General features: G+C 41.4%; 1 protein-coding gene across 1 annotated transcript in view; it reads right to left on the minus strand.

The window, feature by feature from the left end:
- The window catches only part of zbtb16a (zinc finger and BTB domain containing 16a), a 215077-nt gene that overhangs the window by 25490 nt on the left and 161763 nt on the right, over nucleotides 1–27824 (minus strand). The window contains exon 5 of the mRNA XM_033609561.2: nucleotides 11–181. Coding sequence (XP_033465452.1) covers nucleotides 11–181 — 171 coding nt within the window. The remainder of the gene's footprint in view (nucleotides 1–10; nucleotides 182–27824) is intronic.

A 27824-nucleotide genomic window follows, 5' to 3' on the forward strand; every position in this document is an offset into this window, starting at 1 on the left:
TTCCACTGACCTGTGTGTGAGCGTAGGTGACGTTTGAGTGCAGTATGGCTGGGGAAAGTCCGGTTGCATTCACTGCAAATGTAGCTGCGAACGCCGGCGTGGACTTCCATGTGCTGCTGCAGTGCTGTCTGGGTCTGGAAACGCTTCCCACAAAGCAGGCAAAAGATGGCCATGTCGGAGCCTGCGGAGGAAAAGACACAACAGGGGGGTTAGTGGGGAGAGCTGTGAGGAAGGATTTCTATTCATTTGCCAATGATTTAGCACAAGTTGGGTCTTATTTTTATAGTTTGCAAGTCTTTTAGTGATGTCTTGACCTCAGCTGTAACAAAAATGAGAGTTTGGCTGTAAAAAAAGCCTCGTCATTGTTGAACTAGCCAGGTGTGTCACCGTCCCCCACAGCACTTCATAGTAGAGCCACAATCAATGCCAGCTTTGCTCAAACAAATCACACTTAAAGCTTGGCACACACATAACAATTTAGACACAGGATACGCAACAACTCAGGTGCGATGTCGTGGGCTCAGTTTACTAACTGTGCCTTCAGAGGCTCACATGAAGCCTACTGTATTTATAGGATTAAAGGTGCACACAGTACTCGTGTTTCAGGGTGGGTGTGTAGAAGATAAAGATCTCCTATGCAATACTTCAATCGAATCTTGACTCCAGCGAGCACTGTGCATTTTTCTCCAGCAGAGATAAAGAGCGCACAGTTGCAAGCACCCAAACACATAAAATCACAAACATAGGAACAGACACACACAGTTGCACGCTCCCTTGAACACACTCCCTTCACACTTTTTCAATTACCAGGCTGGGGAAAACTCTGGGGAAGGACTGAGTGTTTGGAGCTCAGTTTCTATTTCATCAGTCAATAACACATCTTTGGGGCAAAGCTGACACTAATTTAAAAATCTATGAAGAGCAGCCCGCCTCATGTTCATAACCACTGGAGGAGGAGGAGGGCCCACGACAGCCTCCACGCCAGATCAATCACTGTCTCGGCTGCTCTACACGCTAAAGAACAGGGATGGAGGGAAGATGCACCGCTGGAGGATGATGATAGGAGGAAGGGGAGAGAAGAGCTGCTGGATTGCAGGTAAAGATAAGAGATTTCAGTTTCGGGTGATGTACAAACCAAGTGGGAGAAAAACTATCTAATTTTGGTGCAAGTAGGGGAGAGAAATAAATATTGACAAACCTTCCCTTTCTGACTTAAGCTCTGTCTCGATGTTTCATTTTCTCTTGTACAGGAGAGAGAGCAGCTGTGTCTGCAGCATTGTAGAATTTCCATTAGGTCCTTGTTGAACACTCATGACTGAAAGCCTGAGGTACTAATATGTCTGCTGTACAGGTGAGGAAGATTCCCAAAATGTTGGTAACCCCTTGACCTTACCTCTTGGGTCACAATCAGGACAGACGTGCCACTTTTAATAAAGATATATTAATTTATATTGGGCACTTTGCCATTAAATTCGCAGAGCAGGGGTGCCCTGATTCACCGGCTGAAGATCAGTGTCGGCCGATGTTTGCCTTGTTGGCAAATAAGATGACATTTACTGTGTGCAGCTGCCATGTTTTTTTTCTTGCGTGGGCTAAAAAGCTGGGTTCGAAACTAATGGCAAAAAAATTGGGACAATTAATTTTATTTTCAGTGGCTGGAACTAACTGCTGACGGAGGTTGCACAGAGTGCCCCAGGAATGAGTCTTAAAACCCAGAAATGAGTTAAAATGTTAGCACTACAGGTTCCCTCATCTCAAAATCAATGGGTATTTTTGGATGGGTTTTTGGTTCAATGCCTGAAATAAGGTCGGTGGTTAACACAAGCTTAAGAGACTTTCATGTTTTGTTCTATGATATAAAATACATCAGTATATACGTTAAAAACATCAGCTTTTTATTTCTAGCAATTGCATTTCGGCCCCAAAAACCATAAAAGTGGTGTTTATTTGTGAAGATTATCTTGGAGTGCCATAAACGTTTGTTTGCCACAGAGCAAACAAAATCCCATTCATTTTCTGATGAGGGAACCAGGGCATCCTGGAGCACCCTACTGAGTTACGTTGGGATACATTCAAGCACTATTACGTAAAGTCTCACACTGTGTCTCAAATCGCGTATTTCTGTACTTACACTTACTATTTTGAGTGCACAAGTGTGTTCACACTGAGAAGTATGGAAAATGCAGTGCACTATGAGTACCTAGATGGTGCACTCAAAACAGTCAAAAAGTTGAGTGTGGAACTATGGACTCTTCTCACACTCAATGGTCGCCATTTTGGCTACGTAGCGGAAGGATAGGGACCGCTTTTCAAACTGGAAATAGCGGCCAAGGACTGTGCGACCGTGAACGCCGCTGCATTGTACAAATACACATGTTTTTTGCACTAAGCACCACTATACTGTTGTTGGGTATAAGCCAGCAGTATGTTTACTGGGTTAATTTAGCAGTCTGTAATGATTTGGTACCGCAAACGATAACACGAATGCTAATGCTAGTTTGCTAACTAGCTAATTTGCGGTCGTCATTTCCGGTGAGTGCACAACGGCCGTGTTTGGTTTGAGACAACACTGCCCTGTTGAAATTTCACTCACTCACTACGCCAATGAGTACATAGTGCACATAGTATACTACATAGAAGTATACTCACGGAAGTATGTGATTTGAGACACATTTTCAGTCTCTGTCTCCTGCCCTTCTTCTCTTGAGCTATTTCTCCCTTATGCACCTTTTGAATTTTATTTTTTTCCACAAAGTCAGTCTGCATTCTTTCTTTCTTGGAATCTCGAGTAAGCAGTAGCTCACTCAGCTCTAGTAGCATTTAGAGACGAATCCTAAAGTGCAGGGGTGGACTTAACCATTTTGCACCTTGAGGGGGCGAGAGGGGCGTCAGAGAGCTTCCACTGTTTATACAAAGTTCAATCTTTCAACCAATTTATTTAGCCAATTTCAATTTAGTTATGCCATTAATTACTTAGAAATAAAAATTGCAAACAAAACCAAACTTTCATTCCAGGCTTTTCGAGGGCGCCCCTCCCATTGGGGCCCTGGGCACTCACTCCTACTTTCCCCCCTGACTATGATGCCCCTGTCTCCAGCTCCACTCTCAGGACAAACCTCACATATTTTTGGGTATCGCTACTGATATATCACACAAAATATTATCAGTGAACATGCTTGTTAATTAGTTTCAAACTTGAGTCTTCAAAATCTTCACTCCTCTTTTCCCTTTGGTCTTCTTTAAAGTAGATTCTGAAGATATGGTTTCAGTAGGTGGCACTCTTTATCTTTCAGCCATGGTAGATGTCACTGCTCATGCAAACTACCAAGGTCTTCCTGTTTTCTTCCATGTGAACCTGGAATGTATCACTTCATCTCCACTACTGCACTTTTGTCAAAGATGTGCAGGCACACAATGAACATACCAGCACATGTTAAACCTTTCAGTAGATTGCATAAATGCAAATTAGTACATGCATGTAACGAGTGCTATGCTAGTTTTCTCCTGTGTTGTATTCTCCTTGCCGGTCTCTTCTCCTCCTCTCTGCTTTTATCAATGAAGAGGCTATTGAATGGGGTCGATTGCTGCTGGAATCCCTCTAGGACTCCAGGTACTTAAGTGGCTTTGATTGACAGGCATGCTTTCTATTCACTTCCCTCTCCACCTCGCTCCCTTTCTCTTTGTTTATCATGTATCTTAGGTTTGGCTCTGTCAGTGGACCTTCATAAGCAGAGAACTCCTTCCTCCAGGCTGCTTCGGACCAAATAATTCATGGTCACATTAAAGACGTAAAGTAACACACCATTATTGCTGTTGTTTGGAGAGGTACAGAATAAAAATGGCCGGAGCGGTCTAGAGGCGAAAGATAAAGTGAAGGATGAGGGGAGGAGAGAGACTTAGGTCAAAGATGGAGAATTAGAGGAAAAAAGGGTTTGGAATGTAAAAGGTTATCAGACCTCTGACCTCAGGTCCAGGCTGAGGCGTGGACTTGGTGGAAATATAACACCCAGATACTCACATACACACACACACACACACAGACACACACACACGCACGCACGCACGCACGCACGCACGTACAGAGAAAAACAGAGCTGGAGAACAAAGAGCAGAAACACCACATGAAAAAGACTTTTACTTTGAAGTCGGGGCAGTTACAGTGGCGAGTCACATTAAGTTGAATGCCGTACGATACGTGTCAGCAAGAACTGTATGTGTCAACTTTAAAAGAAGTCCGACAGTCGGTGTTTTCAAAGAAATATGAGACAGCTCAGAGAATAACACAGAGAGCAAACAGTCAATGTGACACACAGACACACAGACAAAACTGTACTGGTAAAGAACAAAAGCGGTAAGTAGAAGCTACAGGGTTCCTTCAAATTGTCCATTTTAAAACTCCACAGTTTTCCAGACCTCTGTAGATTTTTCAGACCATATCTGACATCTGAGAACAAATATCTAGATGTTTATTATGTAAATAAATGGTCTTGAAGTTCTTAACTTTGTCATATTTGCTGAAACTCTCAGATATTCTGTGAAAAAAATCATGCCCTTCCTCCTCTTCCTATCGCATCTATTGGCCTTTGCTAGAATTAGACCGCGGCGTGGCAACAACAACCAATCAGAGTCGATGAGTCTCTAATGCAGTGCTGGCTGCCTGCTCCAAACACCACGAAAAACACTCTGCTTGTATGATCAAATTATTTTTAGAAATTCTGAATTTTAGAAAACAGAATCGGGGCAGTTGTCTAGAAACACAAATATTTTTCCATACACTCTCTTCTTCTGTCCATACTTATCCAGACCTGGAAATTGCTAGAACCGTAGGAACGATGAAACTGGAAACCAACGGACATATTTTAATATGCTGCTTTTAAGTACAGCAAAACTAAATATACAAAATAATGACAACATATATATGATCCCAGGAGCTTTGAGGAGCTGCTATTTATTGCATCGCTACCATTCAGAAAGCCCTGTTCAATACCAAAACATAAAGCTACATATCCTGATATAAGGAGAACAGAGTAAGCTGTATGGCTGGAGAGGTCTTGCAGCTGTTTTGCTCTGCCCTGTGCATAATTAACAGAAGAAAAAAGTCTAACAACAACCAAAGCATACCCAGATTTGGGATGGGATATATGATATTTTTGACTTGGTTTAAAACTGTCCCCTGAGCCAGCAAGTCTAATATTTAAAGGCATGGTGATTCATATTTTTGTGGCGTCGTAGCTAAAAGAACAAAGGTTTTTGTAGTGACATTAAGAACAGTTAAAAAAGCAGCTGTGGAGGATTTCAGGATTCGTGGAGGGACATAAGATGATAGGGAATCTATGATATCAGAGGGGGCAATGCCATTAGGAGCCTTAAAAACCAATAGAGGGATTTTAAAATCAATTCTATAAGATACTGGAAGCCAGTGTAGGTTACGTAAAACAGGAGTTATATGGTCTCTCTTTTTAGTTTTTGTGAAAACCCTGGCAGCAGCAGCGTTCTGAATGGTCTGTAATTTTGCAGTGGCAATTTTAGGGTGCCCAAGGTATAGAGTGTTCCAATAATCAAGACAATTGGAAACAAAAGCATGAACAAGTTTTTCAGCATCTTGCAGGTTCAGTAGAGGTCATACCTTAGCTATACAACTCAGTCTCATTCATCACTTAAAGTACTGTATGCTTTCTGTCTTCAGAAAGGGTCTGATGTTGACTATACCTTGGACCACTTCAAGGACTTGAATAAGAAAAACGATGCCTTGAAACATATCCCTCTGTTAATGAACGAGGGTATAGCAGGTATAGCAGCAACATACCAAACTTACTGCTCACATGAAGCCGAGGATGCTTCATGCAAGCGTGCCTGAAAGCATGAGACATGTGAGAGACCTGTACATGTGAATTTGGATTTTCCAGCACCTGCAACCGCCAAAGATGGTGGTAGGTAGTAAATGCAAATCCAGGCTTCGAAACATCCTTTCATAAAACTGTGGGCGTCATCCCAGATGTTGCAGGCTTTTCAACAGTCAATGTGGGAGAGCTTCTTGCTACTCGCTATCATTCCCTCGTTTCACAAACTGCAAGCCGCAGTTTGTAGTAAAGTGTAGTGTGAACTCTGATTAGTGCTAGACAAAATTAAGTGGTACAAAGTATACAGTCAGTACTGGGAATAATGTGTGTGTGTTGGAGGAAAGTGAGTAAAGGTGTTGTCGGCCGCTGATAGATGAAGAGAGCAGTGGAGAGATAAAAAAGGAAGGAAAGGTGCGAGAAAAGTAGTTGACCCAGGAGGTCCATTACAGTGTAAAATTGAGTCAGCCCAAAGTGACACCTGAAAGAAGGAGCTGGAGGAGCCAGAGTGGTGGGGGGTTCTTAGTCTCAGTCCTGTTTGGCTGTTTTGGAATAATTTACCTCCTCTAACCAGCCTCTCTCTCCTTCTCCCACCATCTATTTATAAAGGCTCGGGCAGCTTGTGGTTGATTGTGTGTGTGGCCGCGGCAGTGCCGGCAGTATCTTAATGGCCCCGGAGTGGCAGGGCTGCTGTTATTTAAGTGGGGGACGGACAGAGGCCGGTAATGGAGAGGAATACTCCCCGATGGGAGGTGACAGTGGCCGGATGGGCACAGAGCAGAGAAATGGGGCAGAGGCCGGCCATCGAGGTAGGCACTTTTACTGATTCTGATGTGCAGCGGGGTAACCAAGCACCCGCCCAGCTCTAAGGAAAGGTCTGAGGAAGTCTTAAAGGATCAGAATAAATGGCCTCAAAACAAAGACTGTCTAAAAAATAATGGATGTAGCCACCACAGCGTCACCCAATGGTTCAACACATTCTCACTCCGACCTCATCACATATCGACATTTGGTCATGGACTTTCCACGTCGAAATATTAAGTGCAAGGTACCCTGGGTGTGTTGGTTGTTGATGTTCTGGGACGCCATGTCAAGTTCTGCCTGTTACATGCATTGTCTATTGTCAACATACACCTCTGTTTTCACAGGAAATGTACAGTTTGCATACAGTCTCTTCCAAAAGTATGTCAACACAACACCACAAATTGATGGGTTTTTTTTTCCTTTAACAACAAAAGCATGTGCTTGGGTTTAGGAAAGAAGAGCAGAGTTTGGATTTACAATATTCCGGGTGAACACCGGCCTCCTCTTGCCCACCCTACTTGGACTTCCACCCCCTGAACTTTCATTGTTGTTCTGCCATGTTTCCCCCGATGCTGCTTGGCGGTATTAAACGATAACAGCAACCAGCAACGTATCATGCCGATGTAAATGGACGGCTTTTTCATCTGTGTCTGACGGAAGTCAATGACAAAGTGCCAGTTTTCGACACCTTCTGAGTGAGACCAGGTTGATTGGTCTGTGGACTCCCTTTCCCACTCCAGAAGTTACCATAATAGGACAAAAAATGGAGCTGTGGAGGAGCGAGAGGTGGATCTGACTCTCCTTTTACACTGCCTGTTCAAGGTGGGAATATCCCGCCAGTATGCCATCTCGCCACTCTGTATATGAGGTACGATTGCGGAATAGAGGACAGAGTGGTCTCAGTGATAGCAGTTAGTGGTTAACTCAAAAAAGAAGAACAGCGGCCGAAAATGTCCACAAACTGGGAAAACAATGAAGTCCAGGAGCTCCTTAGTCAAAGTCAAAAATTCTCTGATTCTAACTGCTTGAATCTGAATATTTTATGGTTTCTTTACTCCTCTATGATAGCAAACTGAGTGTATTTGGGTTGTTGGGACATCTAAGGACATCATGTTGGGCTTTGGAAAATTCTCTGACATTTTAGAGACCAAACAACTAATCCATTAATCACAAAAATAATCGACAAATTAATCAGCAATGAAAATGATTTGTTGCAGTCCTGGTCTAAATAGGTCATTTTTCTCCCTTTACTGAGTCTTGATAATTTTGAGAATCAGAACTCCATTACGAGGATATTAAAGCATGAAGAAAAGTGATTAAAGTTGACTAAATTAGGATTCACTGAAATCGGTGAAAAAGGTGAGCAGTAAAACCAAAACATCCCTTAGAGACCTAAAGGTGACGCCACTCATGGAATCTACGTGCCTGTTTTTCTACAGTCTCTCCATCTTACTTTCAGAAAAGTCTAAAACCTTAGCTAAACCTCTAACAAGCTCCTCGTTGTGCATCTGAAAACCAACATTTCTCATCCTGTGAACAAACACACAGAATGACTAAATGTTTTCTGCATACAGCGTGATCTTAGAAGCTTAACAGGAAGCTTTAATGTTTGACCTAAACAACTGAAAGACACGTCTTAGTCCTTCCAATCCTGCCTGAAATCCATCCTGAAAGGCTTGTGTTTCTTGGACTGTAGTCGAGACAGTTAAATGCGTCCTGACTGTGGCCTGCAATGCAGCGTGCTGAACGGAGGACCTGCCAGAGTTAATGAGGCAGAGAGCAGCGGGACCTCAGCACAAGGTGTTCAATCACAGGCCATTACCACAGCCCCCAACCTCTGTTACTGCGAGCTCTTGTCAATAGCAATCTATAATAAGCTATAGTTTATCTATAGAGAGGGTGACTAAATGTAGGCTGCTGCATCCTAAAACGCCCTCATTAATTGTAGGTGTCTCCGTTCGATCTCAGTTGGAGGCCTGATAACAGAAACATGATTCTAAAGTTGCCACAACATGATTTATGACGGCTTTGTGGGTTGCTGCCTTCAAGTGCTGCTTATGAACTTATGAGAGTTTCATCTCTCATAAACGTGATTGAGCATGAGCGTTCATTCCTGACCTGTGAACACTGACTTACCAAAAAAATCATAACTCAAGGTCCACTTACAAGCTTTCAATATGTGGCTGAAAGCTCCTGGGAAAAATACTGAGGAGTTAAATTGATGTAAGAATTTTTTTGTCAATAGAAATGATTTATCTCATGTGCAGGTGACTTCTCTAATGGCGGAATGGCGGACTTCTCTAATGGCGGAATGGTCCCAGTAATTGATGAATCTTTTTTCTTCTTCCAGCTTTGGAGTTTTCATTTAAAGGAACAGTGTATAAGATTTACGGGGGATTTAGGGGGATTTAGTGGCATCTAAAGGCCCAGACACATCAAACTAACTTCAGAGAACTAGCAGTGACGAAGGCTCCCTGCTGCGTCACCTGACGTCAACGTGTCTCAGCCAAAATGTTGCACATGAATACACCGCAGAGACTACAGCCAACCAGTATGGGTGTTCTGAGCCTGCATGAGAAGAAGTAAGTCTTTAGGACAGCAGATTGCAGTCAAAAAGACCATCTTGATGCTAGTTAGTCAGTTAACAAATTAACAACACAATCCAGCGTTAAATAAACAGAGCATAATTACTGTGTGCCAGTGTACAGCAACACAAACCATCAGGAAACGTTTCTGCTAAAGAGTTCAATGGCTAAAGAAAAATAATCTGACCTTATCGAACAAGTTTCGGTCTCACTCCTTCTTGACTTTAGCTCTTTGTTTACTTTCCTCACTTCTGTTTTTCTTCTCGTGCACTGAGCTGTCAGAGTGATTTCATTCATTCATGGACTGTGCTGTTGCTGATGCCGATTCACCGTGCAGAATCAGCCAGAAAAAGGAAGACAACGAGGGGAAACAGTGTGGAACACACTTCAATGACTAGGGCAACAGACGCTCACTGACGGCCCAACATAGACAGATGGCCAACCATCGGCTTGGTGTGTCAGGGCCTTAAGGTTGACGACTACAGATTGCAACCATGGACGAGGACCTGCTCCCTACGTAGATATAAACAGCTTGTTTTAAGGCAATAGAAACACAACAATCAGGTGATTATACACTAAAGAAAACATACATATTATATCATATTCAATTTCTGCCAATATATCCCCCTAAATCCTACACACCATGTAGAGGCTGTAGTTCATAATGCATCACTAAAAATATGCATCATACATGTAGTATTTTGTAGTATTATTTTCTTTTACGAAAAGATGCACTGCATGCAGCACAGAGTAAAAATACCTCAAAGGGAATTAGACCAATTTGTTCCCTTCTCGCCTCGAACTATTCCTGCTTTACACCAGCAAACACAGGCTTCAACCACCAGTCACAACAACATCCATCCAGCCAGGTGCTCCCCTGAATTCTCAGCTCTGCTAGCTGCCACCATCAAACTGCCAGTCACCACAAACACCAGTCACAACAGTCGTGCCTGTGTCGGCAGAGGAAGGTGTGAGAAACGAAGGCTGAGGTGATGTTCCCGCTGCTCTTTAGCTCCGTCTAGACAACAAGTGTTTGTTGTCGCTCTCGTCTGCAATCAGGCTTCATCACACATCAGGTCACGGCCGCTCTGAAAAGGTCGGCAAGCACCTTTTTACCTACGCCTCCGTGGGGTGTCATCGGAGAAAGGGATCTTGTCGTGAGCTAACAAATAAATGCCTTCTGTAATTTACTCTCGTATGGATCGGAAAAGGTCCCTGTCCCTGGTACATCTCAGGACTTCACGCCGTAGTCATTATTTCTGGCGTACGGCTGGCCAGCAGGGCCCCCTGTGGGTAACTGATGCTGCCTGTGACACAGTCTAGTCACCATAAAGTTTAATCTTAAACCCCACAACTACCACCATCTTACACACAAATACATATTCCCCTCTGTCCTGACAAACAAAAATGACTCCTACAAGTCAAACATGAACATCCCCCTGACCTTTAGCTACAACATGTCACTCAAATTAACACATACTAACCAGCGGAAGACTCAAAATGACCACAAAGAGACCGAAAAGGCCACAAAGATTAAAAGGAACTGCAACGAGTCACAGAACAACCACAAAAAAGGGCAAAACAATCACAAAGAGACACAAAACCTAAGGCTACAAAGAGATGCAAAGGAACTACAAAAACAGGCAAAACAACCACAAAGAGAGAAAAAATGACTATCAATAGACACAAAAGAACTACAATGAGATGCAAAACGACAGTGAAGAGAGACTAAACAACCACAAGGAGACACAAAATGACTACAGAGGGACACGAAACAACCACAAAGAGACACAAAACGACTGCAAAGAGACGCAAAAAAGGCCACAAAGAAATGCAGAGGAACTGCAAAGAGACACGAAATAACTACAAAAACAAAAGAACCATGATGAGACATGAGACAACTACAAAGAGGCACAAAAAGGCCACAAAGAGACACAAAGGAACTGCAAAAAGATACAAAATAACTACGAAAATGGGCAAAACTACAAAGAGGTGCAAAACAACTACAAAGAGACACAAAATGACAATAAAGAGAGACAAAACAACCATAAGGAGACACAAAACGACTGCAAAGAGACACAAAATAACTACAAAAACAGGCAAAACAACCACAAAGAGACACAAAATGACAAAAAGAGTCAAAATTATCTCAAAGAGACACAACATCACTTCAATAACACACAAAATCAGAGACACAATATGACCACAAAGAGAAGCAAAACTACCACAGCAGCCTGTGAGTCTTGCTCTATGTAGGAGAGGTGGTGGGGCCCTTTGTATATCTGTGCCCAGGGGCCCACTGTCTCATAATCTGCCCCTGCATTGAATACAGTAATGCGGCCATGGCGAGCTAAGGGCAAATTAAAGAGGATAATCAGGATTCAAGAGGTTCAGGATGTTTAATGAATCTTTCCAGATGGTCATAGTCTAAGAATCAGTGATCGGGCTGGTGATCATGATCCTGGCAGTTTCAGACGGAGCTCTGGGATTTGTTTTGAATAATGTCTCCTCAGGAGTACACTAAAAATACAGTGTGCTGTCATGGGAACCAACGTCTCTGATTGATTGGTAGAAAATGAAAATTACTAAGTTCTGCTGTGTTTTGAGACTAATTTCTGCTAATTTCTTGCTTTCCACAGCGTCGACGATTTCCTCATTACAACGATCAAAATAGATCAACATTCCCAAACTCTTAGCCTTCCACACATACTGTTAACTATTTTAGAAGTTTCATTTAACTCTAAGCAACTCGTGTACATCTTAATTAACTGTGCTGTAAAGCTACCACATGGTGTTAACAGGAGCGTGAGGACTGCCAACACAGATGCAGAAATGAGGAAATAAGCATACTGTTAAAGCAGTTTACATAACACACATTGCATCCAAATTACATCACTCCACACAACCTGGGCAAATCATCTTCTGTTTGCCACATGCAAACTGTAGCTAATGGTTTAAACTTGGCAAGTAAACAATCTTGGTTTAAGTTAGGGATCAAGTTAGGATTAACTTTCATGACTATTTCAGGCCCTGACGTCTCTTCTATGCCCTGAAATTTCCACGCCAAGAGCTGTCGATTTGTCATGTGAACTTGGAGATTTCAGTGTTTAACCAGTTGCTACTGAAGATATTTCTTGTTTACCTACTCTTACAGTTTTGGAACAGCACCACACCATTTTCCCACTTTTGGAGCACAGAGCACACATTTGCAAATTTAAGAAATCATGCTTGATTCATGACTTTTCAGGAAAGCAGGAGAGAGCACATAGATTCAGAGTCGTATTTATCACCTGTGGGCTCATGTTCACCATTTCATTCAGAGTATCCTGTTATCCAACTGTGCACAGCGCTCACTTACATCCTCTTTTTTTCAGCTCACGTTTACAGCCTGGTTCCTCTTATGTGCTTCTGAACACAGACACATAACTGCAGAAACATAAACACAGCAACCACGACGCGCTCTGTACGTATGTTTCTGTATAGGGTATGTGAAAGAGAATAAGATGCAATGCTTGTGCTACTGCTAATTGATTTAAAACACCTCCACAGAACTATTTATTGATCAAACAGGAGGAGGGAGGAGTGGCTGTTAAAAAGAGGCCTTAGTAAAAGAGAGAGAACTGCATCTGCATGCAGGGGGAAAACAACTTGACTGAGGCAACGATGCATCAAATCTTTACTTATAGTCACGCATATGCTTAATATGACCCAAATTATAGGTTATCAAAATGTTTTAGAGAGCTGAATTTATGACTTTCTTTAAGGCTTATGCATAAAATCTTTTATTTAACACAATAAAAATGTTGAATTACTGCCTCACGCTTGTGTGTCTCTGTGAACCAGTCAAGTTACAGTTCATATCCATGTCTGTCCAGACTCATGTAGCCATGACAGTACACAATGTTTCAAATATAGATGTTGCTGCAATTAAACTGCAAATTCTAAAAAGTGGATGCTTCACACGTGTTTAACATGGCAGCACAGAAGACCGGTACAATCACTACAGTTTCAAGGTGGACACCCAAGATTAATGTCACCAGTTCAGTATCCGACCAAATGTCTCCCCTTTTGTTTCTAAATCATGATAGCAATGGTCAGAAAAGTGTTTTTGCGGAACATTATGATGTCACAGTGAAGTTGATCTTTCACCTTTTAGATTTAAAATGTTCTCATTTTATCCTGGTGGACATTTCTGTGAATTTTTTCCATAACAAGCGTATTAATTCTTGAGTTATGGCCAAAAATATGTTTTGTAGGGTCACAGTGACCTTGACCTCTGACTAGCAAATTCTAATCAGTTCATCCTTGAGTCAAAGTAGACGTTTGTGCCAAATTTGAGGATAGTCCTTCAAGATGTTCCTGAGATATGGTGTTCACGAGAATGAGATGGGCACAAGGTTGCAGTGACCTTGACTGTTGACCACCAAAATCGAATCAGTTCAACCTTGAGTCCAAGTGGACGTTTGTGCCAAATTTGAGGAAATTCCATTGAGGCATTCCTGAGATATCTTGTTCACAAGAATGGGACAGACACAAGGTCACAGTGACTTTCACCTTTGACCATCAAAATCTAATCAGTTCAACCTTAAGTCCAAGTGTACGTTTGTGCCAAACATTAAGAAACTCCCTCAAGGGGTTCTTGAGATATCCTGTCCACAAGAATGGGACAGACACAAGGTCACAATGACTTTGATCTCTGACCATCAAAATCTAATCAGTTCAACCTTAATTCCAAGTGTACGTTTGTGCCAAATTTGAGGAAAGTCCCTCAAGGCATTCCTGAGGTATCATGTTCACAAGAACGAGATGGATGCAAGGTCATAGCAACTTTGACCTTTTGGCCACCAAAGTCCAGTCAGTTTAGCCTTGAGTGCAAGTGGACATTTGTGCCAAATGTAAGGGAAATTCCCTCAAGGCATTCCTGGGATATCATTTTCATGAGGATGAGATGGAAGGGAGGTCACAGTGACCTTGACCTTAAACCACCACAATCTAATCTGTTTAGCCTTGAGTCCATGTAGACATTTGTGCCAAATTTGAAGAAATCTCTGAAATGTGTTCCTGAAATATTGTGTTCACAAAAATGGGATGGGCGTAAGATCACAGTGAGGAAATTTCCTCCAGGCATTCCTGAGATACCATGTTCGCTAGAATGAGACAGAACATAAGGTCACAGTGACCTTGACCACTGACCACCTAAATCTAATCAGTGCATTCTTGATTAATAGTGGAAGTTTGTGCCAAATTTAAGGAAATTCCGTCAAGGCATTCCTGAGATATCATGTTCATAAGAATAAGATCATCTTTGACATTTGACCACCAAAATCTAATCAGTTCAACCTTGAGTCCAAGTGAACATTTGTGCCAAATTTGAGGAATTGCATAGGTCCAGACAGACAACCCCAAAACATCATGGAGGCGTATGAAACTAAACAGAAGAGAGGATGCTGTCATTTCTGACTGGAAATATCCGATGACGTCATTGATGGACAACAAAACACACTGAAAATGAACAATGACATTTACTGAGGTAAGGCTGCAAGATAAATCTGAAGGATCAAGAGATTATTAACAAAACTGTATCTAATGTTACCTTATTCTTTACACATTACTCAGAAAGAACATCACTTATAGACGTATTGTACCTGAACTATACATGCCACACAGACAAACTATATCTATGGAGGTCACAGGGAGACAGCTTTTGTCATGGGAGGGTTATTCAGTATAGAAGTATTTAATAGCATCATGTATTATAGAAGTAACTCTGATTCATCCAGGGTCATGGTAAGGTATTTTCGATGGCTTCAGGTGTCTTAACCGTTTGCATGCAGGCATGTGAGGATGCTCCAGGATGTATAAAGGTTAAGATACTGTTAGATCAAGACCTTGTACGTGTTAGAGTCCATGTGAAATACACTGCCTGAAGCTGAATCAATGTTGTGTTACTGCAAGTTCTTTGGTATGTCTTTGTCCATTTATATGCTGTAGGAGCTTCTTGGATATTTTCAAGCAAGATCAGCTGAGGCTCATCTATTTTATTATATTCTTCATCAAAATGAAGATTGATCAAGAGTTTTTTCCAGCTTTGTTTAAAGGATCAAAAGCCAAAAAAGGTTGAGAAGCACCGCTTTAAACCAAATATTAAAGGAGTCAGAGACATTTGAAATACTGTCTGTAAATACGAATAATAACACACCATCAACATTAGTATTCAGAGTGGATTTTTTAGTATTAGTAAATAATATGGAACTGGGACACACTGTACTATATTTGTGTAAGTTCAATTAAACACAACAAAACAAGTCACTGAATGTTTTACACTGAGAAATATCCAGACAAAATGACATTAGCACACTGATTACGATCAATCCAGCAGTGACTTCCGAGCTTTGCTGAGTGAGGATCAGCTCAAAGGGGCCAATAACTCTTCACATTATTCATGCAGGGGAAAAAACAAAACAAGAAATCAAAGAAAAGGCAATCGCTACTGTAAGAAAATACAGCAGCACGCCATCAACACACCCTGCCCTGCTGTGTCTTGTTTTGTTTCGTCCCTGCCTCCCGGTTCCATCGGGCAGTGATAATTCACGTCGGGCCCGCTGCAGCGCTGACATTGTAAGATGAACTGCTCCCAGCTAGATTAATGCCACCAGATGCCAGGCGAGATGCCATATTAATTACCCAGAGATAATGTCAGCACAACCATATGGCAGCTCAACTGGCCATTTAGTTGACAGGGAGAGGTCTTTATAGCAGTGCAAATTTCCTCATCTGCACAACATCACAGCCGCGCCATATTCTCTGCCTGCTGTAGCAACTGGGGCACTTCACTGCTATTCTCATATTATTACTTAAATTATTATAGCGTTAGCTCAGGATGCTATGATGGAGGAGAGAGTAATAAATTATATGGAAGACTTAGCGGTATTTTTTTTCCAGTAGATAGGAAAAATGAAGTTTTAATCTAGAGATCACGAGAATCCTATTAACAAAGATTGTCTGTGTAGCCAAAGCTCAATATATAGTGGCCGATTCTTTTTCGTCAGAGCTCCATTGTCCAAAAACTATTGGACATGTAGTTTATTTTGAGTCAATCCCACATGCACCTTTCCACTGCCGTAAACACTCACCAGAGCATCAAATATGTATTAATCTGCAGATGGAAATAGTCTCTGACAATTGTACTATTTACTCCAGCCGGGGTGATGTTTGCTGAAAACGACAGTGCCCATCCATTTCAGGAAATTGCCAAGGCTTTTTCAACAATGAAACTATATATTTGTGACCCATTTTTAAAGAATTACGTCTTCAGTCGCAGCAAACAGGCTCAGGGCTGAGAGCCTCAGACAGGGTAGGGAAGTCAGAGAGTACTGAGAGACGGACTAACATATTAATGGGGTTTGTTGAGGACGAGAAAAATATAGCTGTAAAAATACACCAACTAAAATGCACTAATTTCTTTAAGGTAACCACACAGGACGTGCACGTATAACAGAAATCTGTATTCCTATAATGTCGCTCCTGAAAGGTTTTCAGAAACACACATCCACCTTCAGCTACTTTAAAGAAATCTCAAAGCCTCCCCCTGCACAACTGCAGCAGATATAAATTCTGAAATGTCAGTAGAATTTATTTACCAGCATGTGTTTGTTTTTTCCTCACCGCCATGCTGACTGTAAAGATCATAAACGACACGAGCTGGGAATTAATGTCAACGTGAGAAACAGTGGCGGAGCCCTTTATCATGATTTACAGTCGCACCGCCGGCCCCTTCTCGTCGTGGACTTGCGGATCATTTACAAAGACGGACCACGCTTGCCATCCAATCCAACCCGCCCTCCCGCCACCATCACCCCCGACATCCCCTCCTCACCCAGCACCACCACCGCCAGAGCACCCACCTACCCCACCCTCCAATCCCCACAAATCCGATTTAATCAGACAACTTGTGCAGTGTGGCTCGGAGTAAGAAAAAGGATAATTAGTAAACAGAGGAGCTACTCGCCAGGCTTCATTGGCATTCGCACCGGGTTACTGTGTCGCATTTAAAATGCAGTCTGATGAAGTCTACAGAATCAAACCATTTGTTACTCCTATTGAGGAGGCTTCGGGCTACTGGCAATTAAATTGGAATTAGCGCTGGGGAATGAGATACGGCAGATTCATACCAAGGAGAGGAGGGAGGGAGGGAAAAGGAAACAGAGAGAGTTCTCTGTCTGGACCTGGCTCGGCTCGACAGTGGGTCAAATCTGGAAGTGATTTGGTTTCCTTTACTTTTGTTTATTTCCTACACGACTCCAGAAATCATTTTTATAACCAAAATCCCTCCACCCAGCCCCCGAGTGTCGAGCTCTCCAAACTGATACACCTCTAAAAAAGCAGACACAAAAGTGACAAACAAAGTGATGCTTTATGAAGAGAAACAAATCAAATCGGTGGCTCTCGGTGTCCGCAATATACGAGAGCATTCACTGGGTGATGAGTATAAATATAACAAACATATGACTGCACTTAAACTGAGTCTTTGAGGAAGAGAGGGAAGAAACAAAGAGATGCCATTTGCTCTGCCACAGCTGACTGGGCACAGTGGAGCTCAGCATGGAGAGAGTGCTGGTCCACTGGCAGAGGGAGGAAGAGAAAGGAAGAAGGGATAGATGGATGGATGGAAGGAGGAGGAGGATGGGGGGGGGTGGAGATAAATGAAGTGGAAATGAGAGGGAACAGCTCCTGTGCTACAGCTGGCCTCCCTAACTCTCAGCCAGCCTGGCCGTGACAACTGGCTCGCTCTTCCTCTGCCGGTCGGGGAGGGGCCCCGTTTCAACAGGAGGGGCCCGGCCACGGCTGTACAACTGTTAGAGGGCCAGTAGGGGCCAGTAAGGTGGGCTTCAAAATTTGCATTTAGCAAAATATAAGTTGTAAGAAAGCCGGCTAAAATCATCAGAACGTGCGATGTATGTAGCATCAAAGGATCATTGAGGTTGGCCCCTACGCCTAGATTTTGGGAGTGCGGGTGGGGGGGACACAGGGGACACATCCCCTTCAATATTAAAACATAAAAGTGGCTGTGGAGTTTTATTTGGACGAAATTTGAGACATTTCCACCATAAATTGGTGCAGAAAAATTCACCAGAAGGCAGCAAATGCAGTGTTTGGTGGTTAAAACTTCCTGTGGGAGGACCCCAAAACCCTCCATTCTACATGTGCCCCCCCTTAATATTGAAACAAAACCAACGCCCTTGGGTTGACCTTTATTGGGAGTAAGGTCAGCTAAATATTTTGGCCTGTGCTGCATCATTTTTGAGCTTTATTTGTCTCTTCTTTGTCCCCAACTTTATGTAAGTAAAATGCAAAATCCTTAAAGTGCTCTGTATTATGCATTAACACAACATTGCATAACATGAAATGAGTGTATGTATATGAAAGTAGATGTAGTTGCAAGTACTGTGTATGCTTTTTAATGTCTATACAGAGTGATACATATTCTCAGTTCTACATGACAATATTTACTGTGTGCACCGATGTCACCCAGACTAATACCTGTACATCTGATAACGGTGGCTAATAGAGCATCACTGGCTCAGTGCTAAATTAAAATTTAATTTTCATTGCGACCTTTGTGAAATTACAAAAAGCCAAACGAAACGTGCTCCTAGAGGGAAAAAATAGTAAGTGAGATGATCATTATCATAGTAAAGTGCATGTCTGCTCGTGACCACATAAATGTACATACGCACTCAAATGCTTCATTCTCAAGGTTAAATACAAAGATGTTGTTCAAGCGAAGTCCATTACTGCAGGAAACCAATGAAAATAAATGACAGCATTCAGTGGGAGGTTCGAGTATCCCACCGAGAAATTTGCGCAGCTCGGTCATTTGTATACCCAGTTTTCTCCACATAAAATGCTCAATTGTGTGTTTACAGATGAAGCACCACATTTGAGTGCAGTCCTATTTTTCTCTTTAACAGGAAATGGAGACATTTTCACTCTAAATATATCAGTGAATCTGTCGGCTGACGTAAATCCCTGTCACCGAGATTAATGATCTTGAACACGGGACAAAAAAAAAAAAAAAAAAAATCCTCTCAGATCTTATTCTGAGGAACTGATTCACTGGGTGCAACAATAAAGACTTTGCAAAACCTGCAAGGAGCTTCATACAAATGTAAACTGTGTAAATTAACAAAAGGATTTCAGCTTTGATAGCTAACCACTGAGAGGAGAAAACGGCTTTAGAAAAAAAACCTGTACAAAAAACCTCAAGTCTGACAAAGGTTTCCCTTCGAGCTGAAGACAAAGCAGGAAGTGTCTCAGACCGATTCAAAACGTGCCAAAAATGTCACCTCACATCTGTAAAAGTTAATTACTAGAAGTCCACTTTCTATGATGCCAGAGTGCAGATTAGGGAACTCACGGTGTTTTAACACCTGCGTCATTTCCTTCCTCTCTGATCACCGTCTCCTCCCATACAGCCTCACAGAAACCCTCCAAAATCTCCTCTACTATTTTGTTTCCTCAAACATCTCAGAAAGAGCCCGTCTGCATTTCCACCCGGCCTCACATATATAATTTAAAAGTAAGAAAGAGGCATAGCTGGTTTATTTCAAACATCATCTTTAGCCAGTTATCCAAACATGAAATATTTACCCACTCTCGACAAATAAAATACAGACAGGAAAACAGTTTGACAAAGCAAAAAGATACAGATGGGAAAGTTTTAAAATCAGATATAGGTAGGAAAAAATGCTGCTTCCTATGATGTTTAAAATGGAAGCAGAGAATATAGAATACACCTTACAACCCTGCCTCCTATTAATTACGTTTGTATACAGTTATTTAAAACATTAAAACATAATGCTTATGTTTTCTATTAACAAATCTTGCAATATGTTATTAACTTAACTTGCAGTGACAACAGCACCTTTTTAAATTAACATTTTAGTAACTTTTTTAATTAACATGTTATTTTATTGACATTTAACTGGAATTACAATCTATTTCTAACCTTAATCAAAGTGCTTTGTTGCCTAAACCAAAGACAGGAGTTTGGTTGTGAGCTGGTGTCAAAGTCCTGCCCTGCGTACACCCACCACCCTCCCCACCCACCTCCTTCTGACGCCTACGTCGCACATGAATGTAGTGTTTCCTTACGTGAAAGAAACATTGTCTCTGAACATAATGCAGGCAGCGATTACGTTACCAGGACAACATAATTCAGAAACCAGACAGACGTAATTTCTAGGACAGTGGTTCTCAAATAGTATGCTACATTATTACTGCAATATTCAACTTGGACTAGTTACGAATTAATTTATACCTGACTGTATCAGTATTTTGTGCATCAATTTCCTAATAAAGAGGCAAACTCTACCTAAAAAAATGTAATTTAATTTAATTAAAAAACCTTCTCTGGGAACCTATTTGACGCCGTTCATACAAGGAAATTATAAGTGTGACACATCACATTATCTTACATTATTTCCTTCTTTAAATAGATGTGTTATTGGTGCTTTGATGTAATTTTTAAAAGTTTAAAATTAATTACTGAATCATTTTGTTAATAATATTTCACAAGTAATAGTTGGTTGTCAATTCTTATTTGACATTAGTCAATAAAACAAACATTTATGTCGCGATTAGAGTGATAACACATGCCACCTTGAAATTTTTGCTCGCCCTTTGGCGTGTCATGGGCACAAAATGCTTGAAAACCACTGTTCTAGTACACTGGGTTGCCTGTTGAGTTGATGGACCCTTCGTGCCACTAAATGAGATTTTATCAAATAAAATCTTTTACTATTTACAACTGAAGATGACTTATATGTGTTTACATTGAAAAGATTGACAAATTTTATATTGCCGATTCAAGTTACCAAAGATCTGAAATATATTCAGAAAGCAGCAGCTTTGACTTCTTATAATTCTGTTCAGTTATTCTGCCAGTAACGAGAAAAAGACAAGCTTCCTCTGGTCATTTGTTATAATACAGGCATATTAATTTAAAGGACCTGCTTCACTTTAATGTCAGACAGTGATTTCCAACAGGAAAATAAGGACTTTATATTGCTCCCCTCAAAGCCAGACTCCATTGAGAAATACATAAATTTAACGTTGCTGAACACAGGAGCTGCTGGTCTACTGCTGCCTCGAGCAAATATTTTGTTTGTGTTATTGTGTGACTTTGGTGTTTACGAGCATTAGTTTCGATTTACAAAATTTACACAGTAACACATATTAACTAACTGATCAAAGCAGCAGTAGACCAGCAGCTCCTGTGTTCAGCGTGCTAAAATTGCTGTTTTTGTCAATGGAGTCTGGTGGCTTTGAAGAAAGCATAGACAGGGAACAAAAGTTGGAACGGACGGTCGGGTGGAAAGGTAAAAGGGTGAAATGACTCTGGATATAGCATACACATAAACTGATAATGATTATTTTAGGTGTCTAAAATATAGTTTGGTGCGGCCAACATCCACAGCAGTATGTTGTTTAGCGTCTGTGTCTTCTGTGCCTGTGTCCAGCCTGCTTCTCCAAACTGGGGCTTTACTGTGTGTTATACACCGACTATGGAAAAATATCGGACACAGGGCTGGTGGTGGGGTACGGGATGTGGGGGGTGATCCATTTCTGCCCGGAAAGGCTTGTGTCAGCCCCTGTCTCCTATTTTTCATTCCCTCTTGAACCAGAGTTCATTCCCGCACTTCTACTAATGGGCTATTGTTGCAGTTGGTGCGTGTTGTCTCAGAGCGTTTGTTCATTTGTGTCCCTTTTTGTTTACCGTAAACATACAGCTCAGTTAAAACTCCATAATCTTAAGTCATAAAAGGACACTTTCTACTTAAAGTAAGGGGAGTGTGGGTCAGACAGGCTGGGAGTGACTTACCCAGCTCCACCCAAACCCTGTCAACCTCCCGTCACCCCCCACCTTTACCCCCTGTTCTGCAATGGAATTTCAAATCTTTCCTCGCCTTCCCAGGATTTATTCTTCTCACTGGCCATCTGGACAGTGGGGGCAGACAATGCAAAAGGAAAAGGGGGCTGGGGGGACGGGGTTGCAAACCCACATTAGTCACAGGCTCTTAGGTCCTTCGGCCCATACACACACATAAACACGCACTCGCACACACACAAAACAGGTTGAAGCCAAATGACCCCAGCTCCCCCTCACTTTTTTCCCCTCACTGTGGCTGCTGACATCGTCTTTCCTGCTGGACAAAAGGCTTTTAGCACCTCTCTCTACTGTCCTAACCACAACACACACACACACTCAGCACCCTGCATCCCTTCTGACACAGACACGCTGGACAGGATAGGGTGTTTGTTTTGTTTTCTCAGACGGCTGGGGAAGGAGGGAAGCGAGGAGGAGGGAGGGGTGGGAGAAAAAAGAAACAAGGATGAGGGGTGTTGGGAGACGGAGGCTATCTGATGTGCGTAACTTTAAAAAGAGGAGCAAATCATATGTGAATGCTCAGGGGAAAGCATAGCCAAATTGCTCCTGAATGATAAAGGTATTAGATACAATGGGGATGGCATGCTTCTCCGCCGGCTTAATGTAGTTAACGTGGGGCTTTTGTTGGGAGCAGCAGAGGATGAGTACAGGGGTGGAGGTCTGACAGAAAAGTCACATTGCACTACAAGAATCCATTGTTGGGGAGGTTCGCATTTAACACACATACAGGAGGTTTTTTCCTCCAGAAGAAGCGCTGTGAGAATAAGAGCAGATGAAGGCCGCGCCCTTCTCATTGCCAAACAGCCACCAACGTGCCACAAGGAAGCGGCGGGGTCATGACATCGCAGCACTGCTCAGTCCATTCTCAGGTATCAGAGTGAAAAACACAATGGGAGAAATAATCACCTGAGTTCATCTCGATGGGCTCAAACGGCTGCTTACAGGCCACGGAAAAAACGTGAACTGTATCATTGTGAACTGAACAATTATGCAGTAAATAAGCAAAAGGTTACAGCCGCGCTTTAAAAGCTGCTATTCATAGCCTGGATGCAATACTGACAGTGAACAACAGATTGCACTCAAGATGAGCAGTGTGCACCCTCAGAGAGACTTTGAGCTGTGTAGTAAGTCAGACAGTGAAGAGAGGAAGAGCTAAATTAGTAAGGGACTGTTCTTTATTTATCAGGGGGGTGGCTGGGGTGGGACTTTGTATTTTAATTTTCATTTTGATGCACGATCCTCCCTCCACCATAAATTAGCTATAGAGTTTTAAAACTTAACCTCTGATGTTTGAAAGTTAACAGTTAAAGCTTGAAGATGAAATCCTCGCGTTGAAGAAAGCCACGGTTTTTCACTGTTGTTGTGGCCAATTTTTAAATCAGTGATAAATCATTCCTTGTTTATTGTATTTTTTTTTTAATATTTGATGTGTATTTTTTGTAAATTGTATATTTCTGTATATTCCACTTCTTGCCTATATTTGAGTATTTATGTCAATTCTGGTACAGTGTGAGCAAGTCTACTGGAGTCGAATTCCTTGTATGTACAGACGTACTTTGTGAATAAAGCTGAATCTGATTCTGATGACATATAACTATTTATAGCTCAGATTTGGTTACGTTTTTTTCCTGTTGGAAGTGTTTGTCGCACCTGATGTGTCCAAAGACTGTCGGAAATTTGACCATGCAACTATAATTTCTGTTTTTACAGTGTCTGGCTGATAAATGGTGTCATTTTAGCCATTTTGTAAGAAAACATGCCACATACTTCAAAAGAGAGCCATAAGAACTGTAAACAAAACCTCATACAGGCGACCAACAAGCTCGTTATTTATTAAAGACTCTAAAATTTGGTCAACTTTAAAACAGCTCAAATTATGTACAGAGCAAAAAAATTATAACCTTAAAGTATCCAAAAGTTGTTTTAAAAGAGAAAACAGTATGCAATACAGAAATCAAAAATTTTGATGTATCGATAATCAATTTTCACCCTCTGATCGAATCGAATTGTGAGGAGATTCCAACCCCGAATAAAATGATGCACATATATATCTGTATCTATACATATAGATATATATGTATTGAACTTGCCTGTCAATGTGCCAATAAACTAATCAAACACTCATCAGCCTGCAGTCAGCTCCACTTTTCTGCAAAAGTAACAGGGTCATTGTACAGCAGTTTTATGTGCAACAAAGCCAAATGTACATTTGTTATATTAAGTATTATAATTACACCAAATTAGTTTCAGTTATTACCTGACATGCTTAGGCCTACTCACTTTCTGTACCCCTAAGTCCACCTTTGGGGGTACCCCACCTATAAAGGGGTGTCTCCTGCCCTTTCTGTTGTGCTCTGTGGGAGAGGTAAGCGACTTTGCTCTTGTAGTAATTTACGTGTTTTAGCGCTGTTATGCTGTTTATATGTTCATTTTTCAGCCTAAACGTATTGTATAATATACTAACATATTCCTGTTTTGGGGCTCCAGTTATATGGTCATAACTGACGGAGGATTTTGTTTTTACTGCCTCCAAAGACACCCACAGTCTGGTCCTCTTCACATCAACACCACACAGACATCACCAGAGTCCACCAGCTACACATATACTATCTACTATAAAGCTGTGAGTTGAAATGGTTGCATTGTTTCATCATCTGCTTTATTTCCACAAAGCCATTTAGGTTGTAGTGGAAAATTGAAAAGTGGACATTTCAGTAATTTGGGCTGGTGGTTCAAATGAAGTGAGAAAAAGAGATCAAACTCAATTTAATTAGATTTAATAAATAGGTTTAGGCGAGTTAATTACAAACTACACCGCGGCGTGTTTTAAACACAAAAGTCTGAAACAAAACAAAAACCTAATGATTCATATCATTTTTAAGGCCCCATTTGTGTGAAACATCTGGCTGATAACGTTCACTTACGGTGATGCATGTGTATGCAGTCAAATTGGTGATTATAGGTGCTAAAAAAAGGCGTTCAGGTGGGTTTACTGCGGCCCACCAGAGACTACATCTGCAAATGTAAGCAATTTAAAATATGCATTCATTTGTTCATTTTATGTGTTCATTTCCATCGAGCAACACATTTACATTTGCTTAAAGAGCTTTTAGAGCCATTTCCCCAACAAGTGGTGAATGAACGCAATAAAGGAGAGTTCAGGCAGCTGTGACCTTGGAGCCAAACTGCGGGCAGCCAACATGACTTTGTGGGTTGGAAGAAAAGCCTTTATTTATAGATCAGCTGTGTGTCGATCAAACTCCATCGAGGGGAAAACGGCAGCCATCGGAGGAGAGGAGGAGGAGGAGGAGGTGGAGGAGGGAAAGTGTGTGTGTGTGAGTTGCTGGGAGGGTTGCTTTTTGAAGAACTAATACAGTGGTGTGCCTCAATCTCACTTAATTCCATTTAAAGGAAATTGATTTGGAGGTTGGGGGGATGTGAGGGGAGTGCACTGGGCTGCGCTCTCTCTCCATTACAATTGTGCAGAAGTCTTGGCCTTGTTTCATTCATTTGTGTCCTTTGGTTGGAGCTACATGCAGCAGTGTGCTGTTGTGCTATGATATACAATAATAAGGGGGGGAAAAGGGGGGGAACTTTAATGATCCCTGCAGGGCGAAGTGGCTCACTGCAGCAACAAGTAGCAGGAAAAAAATGGAACATAAATATTAAAACAGAATATAAATAAGGATTACAGCCGGCCGGGGTTATGCAGCATAAATACATGCTGGTATCAACACTGGAACATGCGTGAAAACTATGGGATAGGGATGGAAATCAGCATCATTCTTGGCTGCAGAAAAACTAACACTCCAACATCATCATACTTGATCCAAGAGGCAACGCTACAATATCGACACAGGAACCAGGATCCAGGGCCCTAATCCCCTATTTAACATTTTGGGAGGGACCATTTCCAATCTGCACCTACTTTAACCTACCTTCGAGGAGGGTCTGATGAGAAAGAAATAGCTAAATTGATAATTTAAGGGAATTTTGAAACAAAAATCTGTCTCAAAATGTGCTATTGACCTTTTTCTGACACACTAACACATAACAGGGTTCCCACACATTTTCATGAATGAAATATTGGACGCAAGTTCAATGAAACAGCCATCAGACCCTTCTTTACTGTATCAATTCATGGATAGCTTTCACTAGAATTCATAAGATTGGAAAAAATGTGGACAAGAACCAAGATCCAGGGCCTTAGTCACTTACTTAACATTCTGGGGGGGCATTTTCAAATTGCACCTACTTCAACCTACTTTCGAAGAGGGTCTGGGGGGGAATTTCTCCCAGGATACATTTTTTAGAGCTTCTTAGCTAAACTCATAATTTTAAAGCATTTAGAAAATCTTTTTTTAAAAATGTGCCATTGACCTTTTTTTCAGAGACACTAACACATTACAGGGTTCCCACACATGTTCATAAATGAAATATTGGATTCAGTTCTATAAAAAGGCCATCAAACCCTTGACTTAACTGTATCAATTTAAGATAACTGCCTGATCCAGGGCCGTAACTATTTTTAATCTATACCTTCTTCAACCTTCCTTTGAGTAGGGTCAACAGGGAATTTCTCCCAGGATACATTTTTAAAACCGTCATAGCTAAACTCATAATTTTAATCTTTTTTCAGACACACTAACACATTACAGGTTCCTACACATTTTCATGAATGAAATATTGGATTCAAGTTCTATAAAAAGGCCATCAAACCCTCGCTATAAATGTATAAATTCATGAATGACTCTTTCACTAGAAATCATTAAATTCATAAAAATGTGGACAGGATTCAGGGCTGTAATCACCAATTTAGCATTTTTTTTGGGAGGAGAGGGGCATTATCAATCTACACCTACTTCAACCTGCCTTCGAGGGGGGAATTTTTAAAAACTTAATAGCTAAATTCAAAATTTTAGAGTATTTTGAAACAAAAATCTGTTTCAAAATATGCCATTTTAGGGGGGGCGTCACAGGAAAAGAGTATGCGCTCTTATCTTTGCAATGACATACCAGGGGTCGGCAACCTTTACAATCAAAAGAGCCATTTTTGGCCAAAAAATACATTAAAAAACTGTCTGGAGCTGCTAAACATATTTGAGCCTTACAATGTAACACAGCCTATTTCATCTTAATGAGCATTCACTGATATGTTTTACTACAAGGTGGCTACTCTGCAGTAGCCCATTTATAATAAGTTGGCACCTTAATTTTGCAGCATTAGTGGTGACAGCAAACAAATCTGTCCACACACTATGAAATTCTCTATTTTCCTCTGAGACTTTTTGTTTTTTTGGATTTAGAATCCAAAGCTGGTCTAGCTAGGAAAACTTAAGACAAGCTACTGCTGTTTAGGTTCAGCAACATTACTAAGAAATGTGATTTTGAAAATTAAAATGTAAAAAAACCAACTGTTATTAATTTCTATATAATTATTTGTCAAAGCCACAGGGAGCCACTGGAGGAGGTCTAAAGAGGCGCATGTGGCTCTGGAGCCTCAGGTTGCCTATACCTCTGTGACATACGACCACATTACAGGGTTCCCACACATTTTCATGGACAACATTTCAAAACTTTTCCATGACTTTTCAAGGACCAATGATAACATTTCCATGACCATTGATATAACACAAACAGCGCTGTATA

The sequence above is a fragment of the Epinephelus lanceolatus genome, chromosome 11, assembly GCF_041903045.1.
Source record: "Epinephelus lanceolatus isolate andai-2023 chromosome 11, ASM4190304v1, whole genome shotgun sequence".
NCBI lineage: Eukaryota > Metazoa > Chordata > Actinopteri > Perciformes > Serranidae > Epinephelus > Epinephelus lanceolatus.